Source organism: Corvus kubaryi, unplaced genomic scaffold (genome assembly GCF_017639235.1).
Source record: "Corvus kubaryi isolate FWS band 111438036 unplaced genomic scaffold, C.kubaryi_AGA036_p1.0 78, whole genome shotgun sequence".
Classification (NCBI taxonomy): domain Eukaryota; kingdom Metazoa; phylum Chordata; class Aves; order Passeriformes; family Corvidae; genus Corvus; species Corvus kubaryi.
Genome location: NW_024582065.1, coordinates 6597079 through 6615386, shown reverse-complemented (window position 1 = coordinate 6615386; position 18308 = coordinate 6597079). Strand labels below are relative to the sequence as shown.

General features: G+C 44.9%; 2 protein-coding genes across 5 annotated transcripts in view; one reads left to right on the top strand and one right to left on the bottom strand.

Moving 5' to 3' along the window:
• Positions 1 to 3395: 3395 nt before the first annotated feature.
• Positions 3396 to 8929, bottom strand: SPACA9 (sperm acrosome associated 9). 2 transcript variants are annotated; one of them, XM_042052707.1, is made up of 5 exons: positions 8773 to 8929; positions 8025 to 8186; positions 5338 to 5540; positions 4702 to 4840; positions 3396 to 4587 (listed from the first exon to the last, which is right to left on the bottom strand). In XM_042052707.1, the coding sequence occupies exons 2-5, from the start codon at positions 8166 to 8168 to the stop codon at positions 4501 to 4503; spliced, it is 573 nt and encodes a 190-aa protein (XP_041908641.1). In that variant the 5' UTR covers positions 8169 to 8186; positions 8773 to 8929; the 3' UTR covers positions 3396 to 4500. The 2 variants fall into 2 exon arrangements, with proteins under 2 accessions (XP_041908641.1, XP_041908640.1); XM_042052706.1 differs by having other exon boundaries at positions 3396 to 4840.
• A 146-nt stretch (positions 8930 to 9075) lies between these two features.
• Positions 9076 to 18308, top strand: part of AK8 (adenylate kinase 8) — a 66189-nt gene continuing 56956 nt past the window's right edge. For 2 of the 3 annotated variants that reach the window (XM_042052663.1, XM_042052664.1), the window contains exons 1-4: positions 9076 to 9183; positions 11583 to 11667; positions 15493 to 15542; positions 16234 to 16347. In XM_042052663.1, coding sequence (XP_041908597.1) covers positions 9091 to 9183; positions 11583 to 11667; positions 15493 to 15542; positions 16234 to 16347 — 342 coding nt within the window. In that variant the 5' untranslated portion in view covers positions 9076 to 9090. Of the gene's footprint in view, positions 9184 to 11582; positions 11668 to 15492; positions 15543 to 16233; positions 16348 to 18308 lie in introns of those variants that run through there. The other variant, XM_042052666.1, reaches the window with a different exon arrangement.

Here is an 18308-nt window from a genome sequence, read left to right as displayed (position 1 = left end):
ACTGCAAACAGTTCAGTGCTGCAGATCTGCGGGTGAGGGAGATCTGCGGGTGAGCTTCTGCATGGCCTTGCTCCCGCAGGCCAGGACTGCCCAGTGATTAGAGAAATTAATAGCTGGAAATGTCAGAGCCTTGTTTGCAAAGCTGGGGCTGCTGTCAGGAGCTGGCTCTGTCCCTGGCTGTGCTTTTCCCTTCCATGCCCTGCTGAAGACCACAGTGCACACACGAGGACATTTCCTCAGACCACGAGGAATTTTGGGGCCACTTTGTTCTAAGCTTTACCTGGTGAGGTAAGGTTGTTCTCTTGCTTTTTTTCCCCCACACTGGCACTTTCTCACTGGTTTGTCTTCTGGTTTTTGTTTGTTTTCTTCTTGAAATAAATGAATATTTGAAAGGTTGCTCAAAGCAGTTTAGTAATCCATACTCAAGCCTCAGCATTCCAGTTAAGGACTGAGTATAATTCTTAAATATGAGCAACACATGCAAGGGTCTCTGTTGTGCAAGTGACACATTGTGAACATGCTTTGGCCAAGGAATGATGTTTATGGAGAATTTTACATAGAAATTACCATAAACATCGTCTTGGAGTTGGGTGACACAGGAATTGTTTGGGCTCCCTGCACTGGGATTTGTTCTACAGCGTGGGGTAGGAAAATGAAAACAAAGCACAAAGGGAATTTAACTTGGACTTACACAGAACAGGTTTAAAATAAGGCATCCCTTAAGCTTGGCATTGCAATGCTGCACATGTCAGTGTAAAAAAATAATTAGATAAAAATTACCTACAGAAGTGGATTACTGGGGTTCAAAAAGAGAAAAATTAAGTGCCTTCCTCACTCACTAAAGCCGAGTAGTACATTTGGTAGTTCATAACACAGCTAATAAACACACAGGAGACATTAGGGAAGGAAATACTTCAAATTCAGGAAATTAAAATATCTTTGCTGATTGATCTCAATTCGTTGGAACTGCTTAGCTGCTGGCACAATGGTGGATTTTAGAAGTGGTTACAAAATAGGAAATCACAGGAGTGGAGTTGTTTCATCCGTTACACTCAGGAGCTCTGCAAAGGAAGCCGGGTTTGCATTCCCACGGGCTTTGCTTTCCAGACAAGACTATTCCAAATAACTGACTTATGGTCGTCATGATTTGGTGTCTGTGGGCTTTACCTGGCTGAACCTTTTTCTCCAGAAGGCTTTTTCACTCCACGTGCACCCTTTGGGCTGGCTGATCTTTGCTGTCTGCCAGACGCTATTCCCGGTTTCTGCGAAGCCGCCTCTGCTCGCTGTGCTCGGTGCTCAGCTCACTAAGAGCTCAAACTGGTGCCGCACCACCACCAAGGGAATTCAAGAGTCCCAGGAAAACAGCTCTCCTGCCTCGGGGTGTTTATGATGTGGGAACAGGGTGGTGGTGACAGGGAACAGCCGATGGCTCTTCTGAAATTACAGCTCTGGGGATGGGAGCGGGAGCGGGCGGGCGGCCCCGCAGCGCCCTGGGCTGTATCCCAGGGGTGGGATACCTGTAACCAGTGTTAAAAAGGCCCTGGGGATTCGGGACGAGGGGAAAGCGGGATTGTTGGAACTGTTGAAAAGTTGCTGTTGAGAGGTTTGGACACCGATGCGAGGCGGCCGCTAGAGGCCCTGCCAAGCCCATCCCTTCGCTCCGAATCAGCTTCCGCGGCATCTTTGGGATGCTGAGTTTCCTCTCTCCCTTGAATCGTCCTTTCTGGTTCCCTCCAGAGCCCACCAGCATTCCTGACACTTCATCTTAACTTCTCAGGGTCTGAGCTATGCCCTGTCCTCTCGGCGTGTGAGAGGCTGGAACCACATAGTGAGCATACAAAATGTTTCATCACAGAGTGGTTCATCATGGAATCGTTTGGGTTGGAAGGGACCTTTAAAGCTCACCCAGTCCAACCCTGTACAGTGAGTGGGGACATCTTCAGCTAGAGCAGGTTGCTCAGGTTGACAAAAGCCTGGTTTGACCCTTAGCTGAATCAAGGGGAGCACTGAGATAATTCATACAGATGCCAGGATTCTGTTGAGATCATCTATTACCAGCCCATATCTTTACTTCAGCCTTTGAACAAAAAAGCAGCATTTATTTCCTGGACTAACTGACAGATCTGTGGGAAAGTCAGTCTGGTGCCCTGCCTGGTTTCTCAGTGTGTATCTTGCAATTTTATGCTCACCGAGGCTAAAGTAAACTTTATTGCACTTTTGTGTTTGGCATTTACATCCTGTTTATGTAAATTCTTCAAACAGCTTGATTTGTAGTAGAGAAAAACAATTCTTGCTGTATCTTTTTGTCTTTTGAAGTGTCCATCCACTCTGGAAGAGGAGAACTTGTATGGAAATTAAGTAATTTGTCTGGATGTTTTTGTGAGCCTTAACTTTGCAGTCTTCCAACAGATTCTGGTCTTGTCATTATCAAACCTCAGACTGCAAGTTTTATGCACTCGTTTTTCTGCTTGGGTCTTAAAATTTTGGCTGCATGACACTGACTGAAAGGATAGGGCTAGGCTAGAAATTATTACTGAGATTTGGGAACTGTTTCTCGTGTGTATGAATCTTATTATTAAGATTTGGGAACTGTTTTTTGTGTGTATCACCTTGGTCAAGTGCAAAATGACAACTGCACTGGGGTTTTGAGCAGCAGTGGTGGACTGGGTTTGGTAGGACTGTTCTGACAAACCATTTGTGCTGTGCTCATCCCTGAAAGCTGAAAGGGAGCTACAAAAAATGCAGGATAATTTTGGTCTCCTCACAGCCTGTGTGTTCAAATTTAAACTATAGGACAGGGCCAAGAAGGTTGGAAACAAGATCTGGGGATAGCATCTCTTGTGTCCCCAACACTTGTCATCATTCAGTCCTCGCAGCTTGTCCTGAAAAGCTTTCCAAGACAGCAGCTGTCACTGGACACTTGTCTGCACCAAACACAACAGGGCACCTGCCACAACTTGGATTTTTCAGCCTGAAGCTGCCTCTGCACCAGGGATCTCAAGTGAAGCCAGAGAAGGTGACGGTGACATTCCACTGGCTGCGGCCCCAGTAGTGCCCGGGAGTCGCTCTGTGACCCTCTGTTACCATTTTGAGTTCACCACGGTTCAGTTCAGTTGGATCAAATCTCCCTAAAAATAGGGCCCTACTCCAGACTGGGTGGGTGCATTGCAGTACAAGTGGATAGGGGAAAGGAAAAAAGTGCAAAACAATGTGGGGTGTTATGTGAGGAATAAAAAATGCTCCTGAAAATACTTTCCATTTCATCTGAGCTGTCATTCCTTCCTATGCCCCCTCCTCTGTATTAATTCTCCCTTCTAATTTTCACTTCTTGTTGCCAAAAACCGGTGATTTTAAGGCAACAGCTTTCTCATAATATTAACACACTGAGCCAGGTATGCAAAGGGAAATTGTTTATTCAGGAGTGTCTTCCAGCAGGAAGCAAAGAGCCAGGAGGTAATTTGCCTGTGGGAGGGGAAAAGAGCAGCCAGATACAGGGAGGACACTGTTATTTAGGAAGGGCTTTAGGGTCTGACCACATGCTGTATATTTTAAGCCCCAGGGCCAGCCTGGGCCCGCCCCTTAGGTGGGACATCTGGATAAGGTAATGCTAACCTTGCCTTGAAACAGGGAAAGCACAGACAGTTTAATTTGCAATTTGAACAGGAACCATCTGAACATGATGGTCCCACCACATTCCCATGGATCACATGGACTGGAAATGGCTTTTATTTTGTAGAGGTCTGAGGAGCACAGGGGTGTTTTGTCCACGTTTGGCTATTGTCAGTACACACAAACTAAGGGCAAAATGAGCTCTGCTCTCCTTTACATCTCCAGCTGTGACAGCAGAAGAGTCAAGCAGGTGTAAGGGGAGATGTTCTGTGGTGTGAGGAGCTGCAGGAGGCTGCAGCAGAGCACAGCTGAAGCACACTGGCCTCTGTAGCCAGTGGCATATATGGAGACCTCCTTAGTGTGCTGTAAACAGAGATTCTGTGGTCCAGATAACCATACAATTTCTATGGGGGTGAGGGAATCTTAGAGACAAGTCTAAATCTCGAAGATGTGTCTGAATCCATAATGCCAGGCCTTTGCTGCTCTGTATCACATCCTTCACACAGGCAGATTCTTTACCCCGCTGGCTGTGGCGAGGGAGGGGATGTTCCTCAGGAAGGAGGCTGAGAAAATGTAAAATCCTATTTCAAGTATCTTATCCAGGTTTCATTTCTGAGAGATTAGAACTTGATGACTCCTGACTGTTTCCTGCTCCCACTGCAGTGCTGGTCCCAGGGACCAGCTGTAGCTACAGCTACCTCTGTTGGGATATGACTTTGAGGAGAAGAGTGGAAATATCAGCAAGGGAGAGTGAATGCATCTGTCCCAGGCTGGCTGCAGGGCAGCTCTTCAGAAAGTGGACTCAGGATGGATCTCTAGTGTTCATTTCATTGTCTTTAATCAGCCAGGTAGTTAAAGATGGTGAGCAGAAGATGCAGGAGCTTTGATCCTTTAAAAGGGGTGTTTGCCTGGTGGCCTCCAGGGAGCTTTTTGTTGTGGACGTTGATTTTCAGCCAGGTATGTCTGGAAATCTTTTTCCTGCAATTGTACAGCATGTTTATTACTAACAGAGGTTGGAGCTGCAAGGTGCACAGCAGATGGTGTTTGGGAAATGGGCGTCTCCTTCTGGGACATGCCACGTCCACAACTCACTTTATACAGCACGTGCCTCTTCATGTAAGTTATCCACTCGCTCATGCTGTCTATAACGATGGGGATGAGGCTCACCACCCCTCCATAGCGATGCCTTGCTTCTTCCAAGCTCAGGTAATTCACAACACCGTGGGGGTAGCTGTGGGACAGAGGGAAACAATTGGCAGAGGAGTCCCAGCAGTGCAACCCTGGGAGCCACCCTCAGACCCCCCACGGAAGAGCAGGATTGCACAGCCAGCCATTTCCCAAAAACAGAAAAGCATGGATAGAACTGCATGTTGAGGAATGAGTCCTGCCAAAAACCACCCTGGCATAGATCTGGAAGTCTTGGAGAGGACATACAGACACTTGCCCTGCAGAAATTAGCTCTGTGCAGAGGAGGAGCAGGAGGCAGGAGCAGGTAACCTGCCTGAGCACTGCACAGACCTCAGGGCGTGCCATGCACCAGCAAGAAGGATGGACAAACAACCCAGCAGTCTTTGTGCATGGATATGGCAGTGTTTTCCCAACAGCTGGAACAGGAACCTAGGGAGGACCTTGTGGCAGAACTGGTGGAGAAGCCAGGTGGGAATGTGCAGTGCCAGTCCCGCAGCACTGACAGTCGAGCGCCAGGAGCTGAGCTGAGGAGGCACCTACGTGGCTCGGATGGCAGTGAAGTCGTTGCTGTCGTTAAGGAGCACTTTGCACTTCTCCAAAAGGCCATTGCTCACGCTGTCGCCAGGGTGCACCGTTTCCAGCTTCTGGCAGAGGCTGCGGAGATCGTTGCAGATGGAGATGAACATGTTGAGGATGCGCCTGTCTGTGGCATTGTAACAGTGGTGGTCCTTGTAGCACTGGACCTGCATAGGGGGAAAACCAGGGGTCAGTGGTGTTAACCTGCACTGAATTTGTGCTGCAAAGCTGCTCAGGTTAGTGAGGAGAAGCTGCTGTCTCTTGTGGCTCTGAGTGTGAGCACTATGGGATGTTTGCTTGTCATTCCTCGTGCCTGAGGAAGGCTGGAGTAAGGAATCTGTGCATCGGCACACAGAGCCTTCCTCACCTTAGAGGTGTAGGAGTGCACAGCCAAACCCAGCTGTGCTCGCAGCACTGCAGGAACAGGCTGAGTGTGGGGTCTTCTGTCTGCTCCCTCTGCCCCGGCCACAGCTGCCTGGGCAGAGCAGGGTGGGAAGTGAGGGCAGCCACCAAACTGGGAATGGTTTGGAGTGATGTGCTTGCATCACGCATCCTTCACGGGTCTTTATCTGGCACATGACTGCAAACTCAACCCATTTAACCTGAATTGCCCTGGCTAACCTGCTAGAGCAATGCTATTCCCTGCTTGCCCTGAGCAGTTGTGTTACTCAGAGTGATGGCATTGCATGAGGAAATGTTATGCCAAGGGATTAAGTATCATCTCCAAAGAAATTACAGGCTCTTCAGAATATGAATTCTGAGTGGCTGGTTGGCAGCCAGAGCTGGGCTCCAACACCTTCAGTGCTTTCTGTAAGATTCCAAGACAAGAGGGAAGTAGTTCCAACATGGATACAGTCTCTGCATACAGAGAAGCCATGAACGTGCTTGGCCAAATTCTCAGCAGGTTTGTAAGAAAAATAAAAAATGGCCCCAAAGAGTCCATTTCCACTACAGATTCCTCCTTCCACACTCTTTGCTGAGTGCTGTGTCCTTGCGAGTGGCAGGATTTTTTACTGCTGCTGTGAGCAGAAACAGTCCTAAGGAGAGTATCCATTTAGCCTGGATGTTCACCAGTGGGATAACAGGACCTCTTGTTGTCCACATCAACAACAGAGAGTTAATGCACCTGAGTGACCAGGACAGGGACCAGGACTACAGGAACAACTTGCAAGGGCTGTCCAGCTCTGCACAAGCCAGACTTTATACCCTGCTCCATGTAGAAATCTTTAAAGAGCTGTTGCCATTGCCTGACTGTGGTGTGCACTCCCACCTTTCCACCTTCCTATGCTCTCCTCTCCTCCCTGAGAAATGCCATCACTCCATGCTAAAAATGCTGCCACATGAAACTGCTGGGGGCTGGAAATTTAGCCATGTTCCAATGCAATATCATTTTATTTCTGTAGTGTCTATGTTTCTATGCAAAGAGAGCTGGCAGTCAAGTCAGCTGTAGGCTGAGACCACACACATTTCTGTGTTTGCTGCTTTTATTCTTGTGCCCTCCCATGGCAAATTAAAAATAGGGAGAATGGCAGTAAACTCAAATGGGTGCCTGCTTTTGTCACCAGTGAAGTTTCTTCGGTAGAGGTTTGGATTCTGCTCAGTGCATCACCAGGGTGTGCTGCACCAATTGCTCCCTGTCCTTCCCAGTAATTTGCTCTTTTCCCTTTCCCACCCTCCCCCTCAGGAGCAGAGTTTGCCACCGCTGATTTCCTGTGTTGTGTCACAGAGGAGGCTGTGCATCCACACAATTCTGAGGTCACCACCCACCAGGTTTCACCCGCACCACAAGCAGCCCTTCTACCTCTGCCAAGAAGCACCACTGGGATATCAGTGCTTCTAAAAACAGCATAATGTTACACAACATCTCAATGGGAAAAAAATGGCTCAGTGCAATGTCTGTCACAATCCTCTTCAATGCAATGAGCAAAGCCCTTATATGAGGGAGAGGCAGCCCTTGGAAAAGATAACCAGCTCATTCTGTGTCCTAATCCTGACAGCAGCCTGGCTGTCACTCTGCCTTTGGCATCCGAGTTTTGTGCCCGAGTTCTGATGCCTCAAATTCACAATTCTGATTTTGTTTAGATTTTTCTTCCCCCTTCTGTCTCCAGGTGGTCTAAGTTCTACCTTTAAGTACACCATGTTATAAAAATTCCAAGACAATTCACTTACCAGCCCAGAAAACCTCTTGCCCACTTGGGACTTTCAGCCCTCAATCCATCATCCTCCCTCTGTAACACAGCCATTATTTTTAATAAGCACTATAGAAAGATACAGCAGCACCGATACCAGGGGGAAGAGCCAGACATGCTGCTTCCTACAAGTTAAGGATTACAGATTCCATGTGTGGCTGGGGAAGGAGGCTTGGTTTGATTGTTTTCTTGTGCCCTATATTTCTGGCTGTGCCCCAGCAGTGCTAAACTAAACCAGAAAGTGCTGCTCAGCAATGAGATTCCTGCCGCGATAATGGGAAGCCCTCACAGGTGCTTCTCTCCTCACATCTCGAGTTATACACAAACGTTACTGGAGAGCTTTTGTCCGTCCTCCCTCAGTAAAAACATTTCTTCGTCCCTGAACTGGCCCCGGGTGCCCGCCAGCCTCGTGTTGTCCCTGTTCTCACGGGCAGAGAGCACTTGGTGCTGAATGCTTTGTACCTGGGTGATGGATGACACAGGTCTGACCAAGTCATGGGCTTCCTCCCGGGTGTGTTCCAGTGCTCTGACAAATGAAAACTGCTGCTGCTGGAAGAGCTTGTAGTTCTGCTCTATCTTTCTTAGGGTCTCCACTACCTCGTTCATGTTTGCTTCTTTCTGGATCTGGGGCGAAAAGGAGAGAAAGGAAGCTGCTTTTTGGAAATTATGCAATTCTACGTCTCGCCTGAGTTGGAATTGTGTAGGTTAGTGGAAAAGTTACATAGGAAAAAAAACTAAAAAGCGGGAAAAATAGGAGATATATTGTGCCAAAGCCCTGCAGTCCCAGAGCCCCAAGCAGTAAGTCAATGAGTTAGTAATGATGCTGCAAAAAGAGGCAGAGAACCCAGAGGGGAGCACTGACAATCAGATGCCATAAACCCTAGTGGGTCTATTGTAAAGATAATGCGGCAATGCATCAACCGCGCGGCTGCGGCGGGGCCGCGGGGAGCCGTGGCTCCTCTTATCGCTGTAAAACCATCGCCCCAGCGGCTTCAAAGCTCTCCCGTTCACGGGAGCCGGCCGAGCACGCAGCGCTCGCCGGCGGGGCCGGGGCCGGGGTTAACCTGCCCCTCCTCAGAGGGCTGGTTTGGACCCTGGGGCTGGTTTGGACCCTGAGGAAAGAGCAGGAGCTCTCGGAGCAGCCTCGCCCGCATCCCCCACCCTCCTGAGCCCCCCGGCCCGTTCGTGCAGCGAGCCCTGCGGCTCCTACCGGCCGGCGGGCGGGCGGGGGCGGTGTGGCAGCTCCCGGGAGCGGCCGGGCTGGCAGGGGTGGCCGGGCTGGGCGGGATGACCGGGCCGCGCTGGGCGGGATGACCGGGCCGCCAGCGCTGACCGCGGGCCCTCAGCCCCGCTGTTGCCTCGGCAACCGCGCCGCCGTCTCCCTGGCAACCGTCGCCGCTCGATGACGTTTCCCCGCTCCCTGTTGCAGTTAACGAGGCGGTGGCCACGCCCCCATGTGGAGCGAGGCCGTTCCTCGTCGCGCGGTGATGACGTTGCTTAGCAACGCGTCGCGTTGCTAGGGGCGGCCATGGCGGAGGAGGCCGTGGCGGCCGAGGGCCGGGCATGGCCGCCGCCCGCGGGCGCCTATGCGGAGGAGCGGGGGCTCTTCCAGCTCCTGCAGGTGAACGGGGACTCCCCGCCAGCCTCTCCGCGGCGCGGGGGCGGCCGGACGGGCACGGGGGAGGCGGAAAGGGGCACCGGCGAGCGCCCGATGCGGGCTCCTGTGGAAACTGAGGGGCGGGTGTCCGTGAGCGAGAAGCGGCCGTGGGCTCTCGCAGTTAATTGTTTTAATTGGCAGTTGCTGCGGCTCGTACGTGTCATTTGTTTTGCGGAAGAAAGTGGCAGCCTGAGGAAGAAAGGAGTCGGTGAAAGGCGAGGCGGGACGAGCAGGGGCGGAGAACGGGGAGGAAAAGGGGGGACAGTGACAAACGAGGTGCGGGAAGAACGCGGTGAAGAAGAGCGGGGCCGGTCACCGCCTGCTGATCAGCCCCCGGTTAAAACCCTTCCTCCTGCGTTCCTCTTGGGGCTGTTCGGGGACGGGTGTGTCAAAAATAAAGGGAGAAAATGGCACTTGTGGAGTCGTTGTGATTTCGGCACGTAGCAAGGCTGGTTTCCCTGCTGTAGAGAAGGGTGTGATTTGTTCTGTAGGTTCGGGAAAAGCCCTTGTGTCGTGCATGGGGAGGTTTGTGTGAGGGACCGAAAGTTCTGGTGCTGTTCTCATAGGAGAACTTGCCGGAGAGCCTTCCCCTGCGTGCTGCTAACTCTTAACTCTGTTACAAAGTCATTTTCACTTGTTTAGATCTCACTGAAATACACACACGTGTTTATTTCTTTTTTCTTTTTTTTTTTTTTTTTTTTTGTGCAATCCTTTTTTTTCCTCTGTTTATTATGATTAGTGCGGTGTAATAGTTGTGATTTTTGGGGGTTTTTTTAATGCAATGCTGTGTTTTGTAAGCTATGAGGCATTGAATGCAGCTGTAGGAACTCATATTACATAAAATGTTTCTGGGACTTACTCAGGGTCGTGTTTTCTTTTCATGTTTCAGTTGTGTTGGAGCAACATAATGACACAAACACAGCTTGAAATTGTTGTGCTAAAACATTTACAAAACACAAAATGTAAAATTACTTGAGACCCAAAACATGAACCTGCCCCAGAGATTAGCAGAGCTACTCATGAAATTAAACTGAGTTTAGCAGAATTGAATAAAATTAAGGGTTTGAAGGTAGGATTTGGGCAAGAAACATTGACAGTGTCAATCACTGTCAGCCTGAATGTTTTTGAATTATAATAAACCCAGATTTTCTTAGGTCTGTTATTTTTAAAGGTGCTGATAAGTGTAGTGCCAAATCCAAATTTTTTAGTTTAAAGAAATGTTTCTGAAAAGTAATAATTTTTAAATGAGCTTCCAATAAAAATACAATTTTCATAGTTTATGCTCTGTGCTACCCAGACCTTGAGGCATCAGAACTTGCACAATCACCAGTTTATAAACAAAATTGAGTGATTTAATTATTCTAATGAAGTGGATGAAGTAGGAAAAAAAATAGCCCACTCTAATAAAAGACAATCAGTTGGTGAGGATATAAAATTTTATGGACTATACCGACTTTATGGAATTTACTTGCAAATATGAAAGTGTTATGACTGCTTTTTAGAAATAGATGTCTCTTCCAGCGTGAGCATTTCTGCAGCTTATCTAAATTAGAACATTAGTTCTGTTTGATGTTTAGTTTTAATTACAGAACTCGTGGCTGTGCTGAAATGTCTTACTAGGAAATGTGTGGATTTCTCAGGGTTGTTCTTTTTCTGCCTTTGAAGCCAAAATCCTCCCTGTAACCAGTGCAAGATCCCCGCTGCTACGAGTGGGAACTGAAACAAGGCCCTGTATAAGCTCAAGGATTTAACATGAAAATGGGCTCCAAAGAGACATTCAAGGCAAGGCTTTTAGCCTTTTTATTCTTTTTTTTCCCACCTTCTCCCCACTCCTTTTCATGAAGGAGGCAAGGCTGGCACAGGAACAGGTGCAAAATGTGCTGTTTCTGTGAGTTTGGCTGGTGGGTTGTGTTCTCCACAGCTCTTGTCTGTTCTGTGCTCCTCTGGGTCAGCCAGAAACTCGTGGGAATGAGCTGGAGAAGGTTCAACTTGCCCTGCAGAGACACAAATTCAAGCTAAGTCTGGTTTCCAAACTCCTTGTGTAGTTTTTATGTCAGTGCTGGCTCAACCATTATCAACCCCAGGCTGCTCGAGCCAAACCTTTCTGGTGTCCATATGTACCACAAATAAGCCAAAGCAAATAGGTGGTGGGGGGGGGGGGGTTATTGACAATTTTATGACCAGCTTCAGTTTTTCAGAATGTAAAATAGGTTCTGAAGTCTCAATTTGGGCTGTGAAAGAAAATAAATAAGCATTTATAAGCTGTTTAGAATCCTCATTGTAACATTGCTGTAGAAATGCAAGATATCATGACTGCAGAGCTGTGTTAAATTTTCCGCTGACTTTGTCCTATTTATTTCCAGAACATGCTTGAAGAGCTATTGATTCATAAGCCAGATGATCCCATTGAGTTCATGATAAACCATTTAAAGCAGAACAACGATGATGGTGAGTGAAAGTGGAGACACCATAAATAGTTCAATTCCTGATTTGTTAACAGCTGTTGGGAACTGCTCTACCGTTGGCAGGTGATGCATCAAACTTTCCAGACTGAGTCTTGGGGAGGGTGGAAACAAAAAAAATGATGAGCATTTTGGAATAGTTATAGGCAAGATGCTTTTAATTTCTTTTTTTAGTGGGTAATCTAATAAAAAATGCACTTTAACAGTTATAACAATGAAACCCTCTAAGGGAATAACAAAGAGTTCTGGTGTATCAATTATTAATGCGTTCTGTGCCCCATCTGATATTTCCTGTTGTCTTTAAGCTCGCTAATTACTCCTTTTGTCAGGTGTAAATTTGGGTTCCTATTCTACCTGGGCTGGCAGATTCTCTGCTTTTTGATTAGTTTGTTACTCGCTGCTGTTAATGAGTTCCACTGCTCAGTGGCATCTCAGCTGAAGGAACAGTGAGTGTGTCTGCTCCTCTGTGTAGCAAAACCTGGTAAATTGAATAGGAAGTCTGTATTCTGCACAATAAAAGCATGTACCCTCAATCAAATTATTTGATTTACAAACTGTTCACCCTTAGGCAGATTATATTTGGATATGCACAACTGAACTATAATTTTTGTTCTGCATGAGCTGTCAGGGAGAGCTAGTGTCATGGAGCTTTGATGTTTCTTTAAAACCAGAGTAAACCATTATGAAAGTTCTGCTGCAGCATCAATGAAATCATTATCACTGGAGGTGCTGGGAGCTCTTAGTGGTGCTGATCAGATGGATGTTGACTGAAATGCTGCTAAATACGTTAAAGAAAAAAAATCAAACCCTGCAAATTGTGTCCAGCCTTTTCTAGTGCAGGCAGCATGAATAATCAATCTGGTTTGTAGACCCATGGAAAATATGTGGAAGAATTTCCTGCAGTTTGATAGAATGCTGATAAAATTTCTTCACATTGGGCTAGCATTTGTCCTGAAGCCCCACAGTATTTTACCGACAGAATTAGGCAGGTTTCCATCTTATGACTTCAGTACTTAGAGGCTAAAGATAGAACTACAGCAGTTGTTTGTCAAGGGGAAAATGCTGTCTGCTTTTGGTCTGGAAAACCCTGTTAAGGAAGGAGAGGAACTCCAATTAAAATTAAAGCCTAAATGTTGTTTAAAGAATAAATTATACGGAAAATAATGTAACAGAAATGTGTAGCAGAGTTGATTTTACTTTTTGATCATGGCGGAAGGTGCTGACTATTTAGAAGAAAAAAAAAACCTTATTAGAGCCATCAGTAAAGTGATGAATTTTCATGATCTTGCCTTGCTAGACAGTTTTAGCCCTAGAGAAAATTTCAAACAGAGATGTGTGGAAAAGAAGCATCGCATCTCTCCCAGGTGTGAAGTTAGAAAACCTTTTTAATTAATAATAGGGTCTAAAGTACTTTTAAAAATATAAACAAGTCTAATGGTGATTATAGCTTACAACTGTCTTGAAAATCTCGTAGGTCAAATGTGTGGCAAAGTGTTTGTGCTTAGGGCTCTGTACTATTGTTCTTTCATGTGTTCCTTCTAAAAACCTTCAGGGGCCACATGAAGACTGATAATTCTTTCATATTCAAAGATGCAAGTTTTCTACATGGTACCTTGGTTTGTGCTAATGAAAAAGGCTTTCAGGATCCAAGTGGCATTTCTGTGAGTTCCTCCTTTACGCTCAAACCTCTGAAGGAATGTAAAAAAGTTCTGCAAGAATATTCAGCGTGTACCGTGAGCTTCTCCTCTTTTTGACAAACGATTTCTCTTACAAGTTAAGAAAATTCTGTTGTATTAATATTAGTCATAGAATCTTTTGAATTTAAATGGAACTCTGTGAGTCCAGCTGTTCTTTTGTGTTATTCCAGGATTAATTTTGTTGTTGCTAAAATCATTGTTGAATGTTAAAACTGGCTTTAATTAGACCAGTAAATCCTGTAACATCTCATCAAGGCTAAATACAGAATTAAATATGATTTGTTACTGAAGAAAAAGGCATTTCCCAGAATTTCCTGACTTAATTCAGCTGCTTGTTTGAAGCTGCAGTATTAAATAGTGACTATTTGTTGATGGGAGGGGTTAAACATTACATCCAGTGGTGTCCTGGTTGTGCCCCTGTGTCATATGTTTGGGGAGAATGCTTTAGAGGAGTCCTACAAGTGTGCAAATGAGTAAATCAGTGAATTACGCTGCCCCATCTGCTGCCAGCCACTAAGCAGAGAGAAAACCAGATTTAGTACAAAGTGAGCATTTACAGTAGCCCTGGGCAATATTAAAGCATGAGATGGTGTATATAATGGTATGTTTTGTTTTTTATCAAACGTTTGTCCAAGAAAGCTGTGTATTAAAGCTTCAATACCTAAGGGCTTTCTTGTGAATTTTAAATCATGCTCCTAGTTAAACCTCAAAAGGATCTGTGGATGGAAAGGTTTTTTGATTTTCTTTGAAGTGGTTTGAAGAAGTTGATTAGTGTTGGCACCCAAGCACTCTTTTATGACGCTGTTTATAAATAATTCCTAAGTACCGGGCTGGAGTTTCAAGGTGTTAGATTTTAAAAAAACCCTAGGATTTAATCACATTACATTTGAAAGAAATTAGGTGATAAAAACAGCTGATGTATCCTTTTAAAGTATTTTTCTACATTGTGTACTAGTTCTGTTGCACTTGCAAGAACCAATAAGGGGGGAGTTGTTCTTAAACCTTCCAAGTCAGATAACTTTGTAAAGATGAATCCATAATTTGGATTTCATGTATGTTTAAAAATTGCACCTGCCCAATAACTGTTAAGTGCATGGAAGGCCTCATAAAAATACATGTCACATCCTTGCCTGTTTGTTACCATCAGACACGATCTCCCTTGGTTATCGAGAGCTGAGGAGGTTTTTGGGTGAGCAGATCCCTCCTCTGCTCTGACCTACGTTACTTCCAGTAAATACTAACAAGTCCCTCCTGCACAGTCTGGTTTGGTTTGGGGTTTTTTTTTTCCCCTATGGTATAGGGGGAAAACACATCAAAGCTGTTAATATAAAATGACAGTTCAAGGGATTGCAGCCCAAGGTGTATTTATGGAAAAAGTTCCAAATACTTTCCTAAGAGCAACTCCATTTTCTCTTGTTTGTCTTGCCTCTAATTCATTCCCAACAAAGCTTATGGCAGTAATGTCTATCGTGTTGTGTGTATGCACTGGATTAAGAATTCCTCAGAACTGGGATGCATTTTTTGCACCTTGCCCCCTCAGGGAAAGGAGTGGCAGAGAAACACAAGAAACAGAAGAGGAAAATTACTTTAAATGGTGACTAGAAAAATTGAAGGCAGCTGTCAAAAAGCATAGTGAGAGAGTGCTTCATTTTGCAGTATCTAAATCTTCTCTGAACCCTGACACAACCTATTTTGGTGAAACTAAATAGTCAAATAGTTTTTCATCACAAAACGTGTTAGTTCTAAATCAATGTTTCGGGAATAAAAGTCAAACTCTGGTAAGGAAATGTTTGTATCTTATGGCTCACCCACTAAACTCTCCGTGTGTTTAAATGGATTGAGATATATGTATCTCATCTATCTCTCCAAGTGGCATGGTTAGAGTGTTAATCTCATTGACCGTGGAGATTAAAGGAGGACCCAGCTGGCACTGATTTACTGCTCCCCATTTTTTCCCCAGTGGAGCCCGATCCTGAAGTCTCCACTCAGGCAGCTTTCCAGCTGAGATAATTGTTTCATGGTGGCTCCATTGATATTATGCAATACAAGAGTGGGAAACTGGTTGGGATTTTTGCTGTTCTGTATCTTGACATTTGCATATCCTTGTTCCATAGCTCCAAGAGTTTGTGTCCTGGGCCCACCTGCTTCTGGGAAAACTACAGTTGTAAGTACCTTACCCTCAGTGTTGTAACACTTCCCACTCACCTTCTTACTTTCTACTGAGCTCAGCATTTGGGAAAATTTTGTTCTGGGAGGAGAATGTTGAGATTTATCCAAGTGATAGATGAGCACAAGACAAATTGAAGGGTGGTGTTCCTGAGGGATACACCTGTGTAGAACACTAGAGGTTAAATAGATATTTTCAAGTGAGGTCTGTGAGAAATCACTGGTGTAGTGATACTGCTGGAATGCAACAGAATTCTGCCTGCCTTGTTTTCCCAGCCTTTTAGCAGGGCTAATTAGCCTGGGAGAAGTAAGGTAATTACCCATTTGTGCTGTGAATTGCTCCATTTGCATGGTCAGTTGTCTTATGTCCACTGGCACCTATTAAATGCAAAGGTCAAAGTTGTATTTGAACCTCAGAAACTGCAGGTGATGGTGGTGAGTGCATGGCAGGAAGAATGTTTCCTTCTTTAAATTCTGGTTTAAGGTACAGGAGATGAAAAAGCTGTTATTCAAAGCTGTAGACTCTTGAACATCTTTATAAGAAACTACCTAAAGTTGCTTATATATGTAAATGTCTGTATACTTAAATGTATGGCTGGGAAAGCTCTGTCTTTCTGCAACCTTCTGAAAAAAATTGCCTCGTTTTCTTTCCAAATATTTCAACCTGTATTTTTTTTTTCTCCCCTCAGGCAATGTGGCTTTGTAAACATTTCAATGCCATACGTGTCTCTCAGGAGACTTTGTTATTCAAGGAAGCATTAACGCAGACAGAGGAAGCAAAGGCATTGAAAGAAAGAAACCAGGTATGTAAGAGAATATAATAACAGTTGTTTTCGCATCACAGAACGGGAATTATGTGGCATTCCCATGATTTCCACTGCTGAGTTGAGCAGACGAGAGTAAAGACTCTCTTCTGTCTGTGTCTTACATTGGTGTGTCAGGACACAGAATAGGGGCAGGAGAGGGAGACAATGCAAAGTAATGGAGGTTTTGAAAATACTAACCTTGAAACAAGCAGCAGAATTGGGAAAAGTCCAGGAATGCACAATTCAGTTTAAAGAATGGTTCATTATATTGTTAAACTCAATGTCTTCTATCTGGGTATGTTTGATAATCTCAATAAAATAAGCATTAATCTCTGAGGTCTCCTTTGGTACAAAATGCTCTGGAAAATATGTACACAAAGAACTTTTTTTGATCTGACAGTGCTACTTAGTTGTGCGTGCTTGATTTCTCTGTAGCATGACACAAATAACTTACTTGGTGCATTAACTCAAAAGGAGGATGACAATCCAGTCAGTTCCTGACAGCCCTAGAAGCTCTCGAGCTGAGGCAGGAGCAGCTGACTCAGATTGTTGAATTTTACCTAATTCCAGATCCCTGAGTTTCTCCAGTCAGGTTTTTAAATCCATTCATTGTGGGCATCCCAACAGATGTTCAAAGGAGTTGGTCCAAAGAACATTTTTTCCAGGTGTCATGACTCCCAGGATTAGTTGATCAGTGATGTAATTAATTGTCTTATTATTAAAAATTAGTGACAGATTGGAAAAATATGTTGAAAAGTTATCTTGATTGCAGAGAAGCATCTGATTCCTGCCTTTTTGGCTGATTCCTTTCTCCAGTGTCAAGGCATTCCATGAGAAATAGAATGGAAGAAGTCTGGTTTGTTGTGACTTCCTCTAACAAGTCCACTAGTTTGAGTTTATATTTTGTACCTTATCACCCATTTTCATAAAAATTGAAGAAATTTCATATCTGTGGGAATTCTGTACCCCTGCTAAATCCAATTTAGAATTGGAATTGGCTAACAGATTTGTAATTTACTGAGATGGCAGATGGTATGCTACACAGATTAGGGTTTTTGCCTTAGAAAATTAGGCTAAAATAGGGTAGTGTTTATCAAAGCTGAATAAAATACTGGATTGGTGAATGAAGTTTGGAGATGTCTCAAGCAACACACTTCAAGATCTGAGAGGAAAGAGTTCATTGAACTCCCTGAACTCACTGGCAAAAATGTTTGCATTTGGCTGGGGTGATATGGAATTATTCTTACTGAGAATATGTACTTTGAAATCTTAGTTCTAATTATTAAAGATTGTTTTGATAGGTTCATAAATTTATACTTGGAGGGGGAGAATTTAAAACAAAAATTCCCTTTGGTTTAATTACTGTAATTATTAACATATTTCAGACTATACAGATGCACTTTCAAGGGTGTCCTTTTGGGCTTATTTGATTTAAAAAGATGGATGGTGTGGAAGATGAAAGTCAAAAATGTCAAGGCTAATCAGGTAGTGAGGAGGGCCTGCAGAGCAGAGGCTGCTGGTGGTTCAGCACTGTGCAGTTTGCCTTTGGGTTTGATTTTTAGACTCTAGAAGGAGGTTTTCACTAAATAATTTTATTCTTTTATGTGAGCTTGTTTCTTCAAATGTAACTCCTAGAACTAGGAGGGAACTCCTGGGTTCCTCCAGGTTGGGATGTCTGTTCAGGAGCAGAACTAGAGCTGTTTACATGAGTTTTGATATAACAAGGGCATTAAAAATTTGTAGTCCTGGCCAAAGCAATTTAATAAATGAAGAAGAGGAAAAGCAGGAGCTCAGGCTGTGTTTTTGGAGAGTCTGGTGTGAAGATCATATAACACAATTTAGTGTTGTTTCTCACATCTAAGGCTGCTGTGGCTGCATTAACCCCAGAGCCAGAGTTTGGGCACTTTGAGGTCACTTGGCCAACGTCACTAGATCTGGGCAAACGCTGCAAAAAGCTC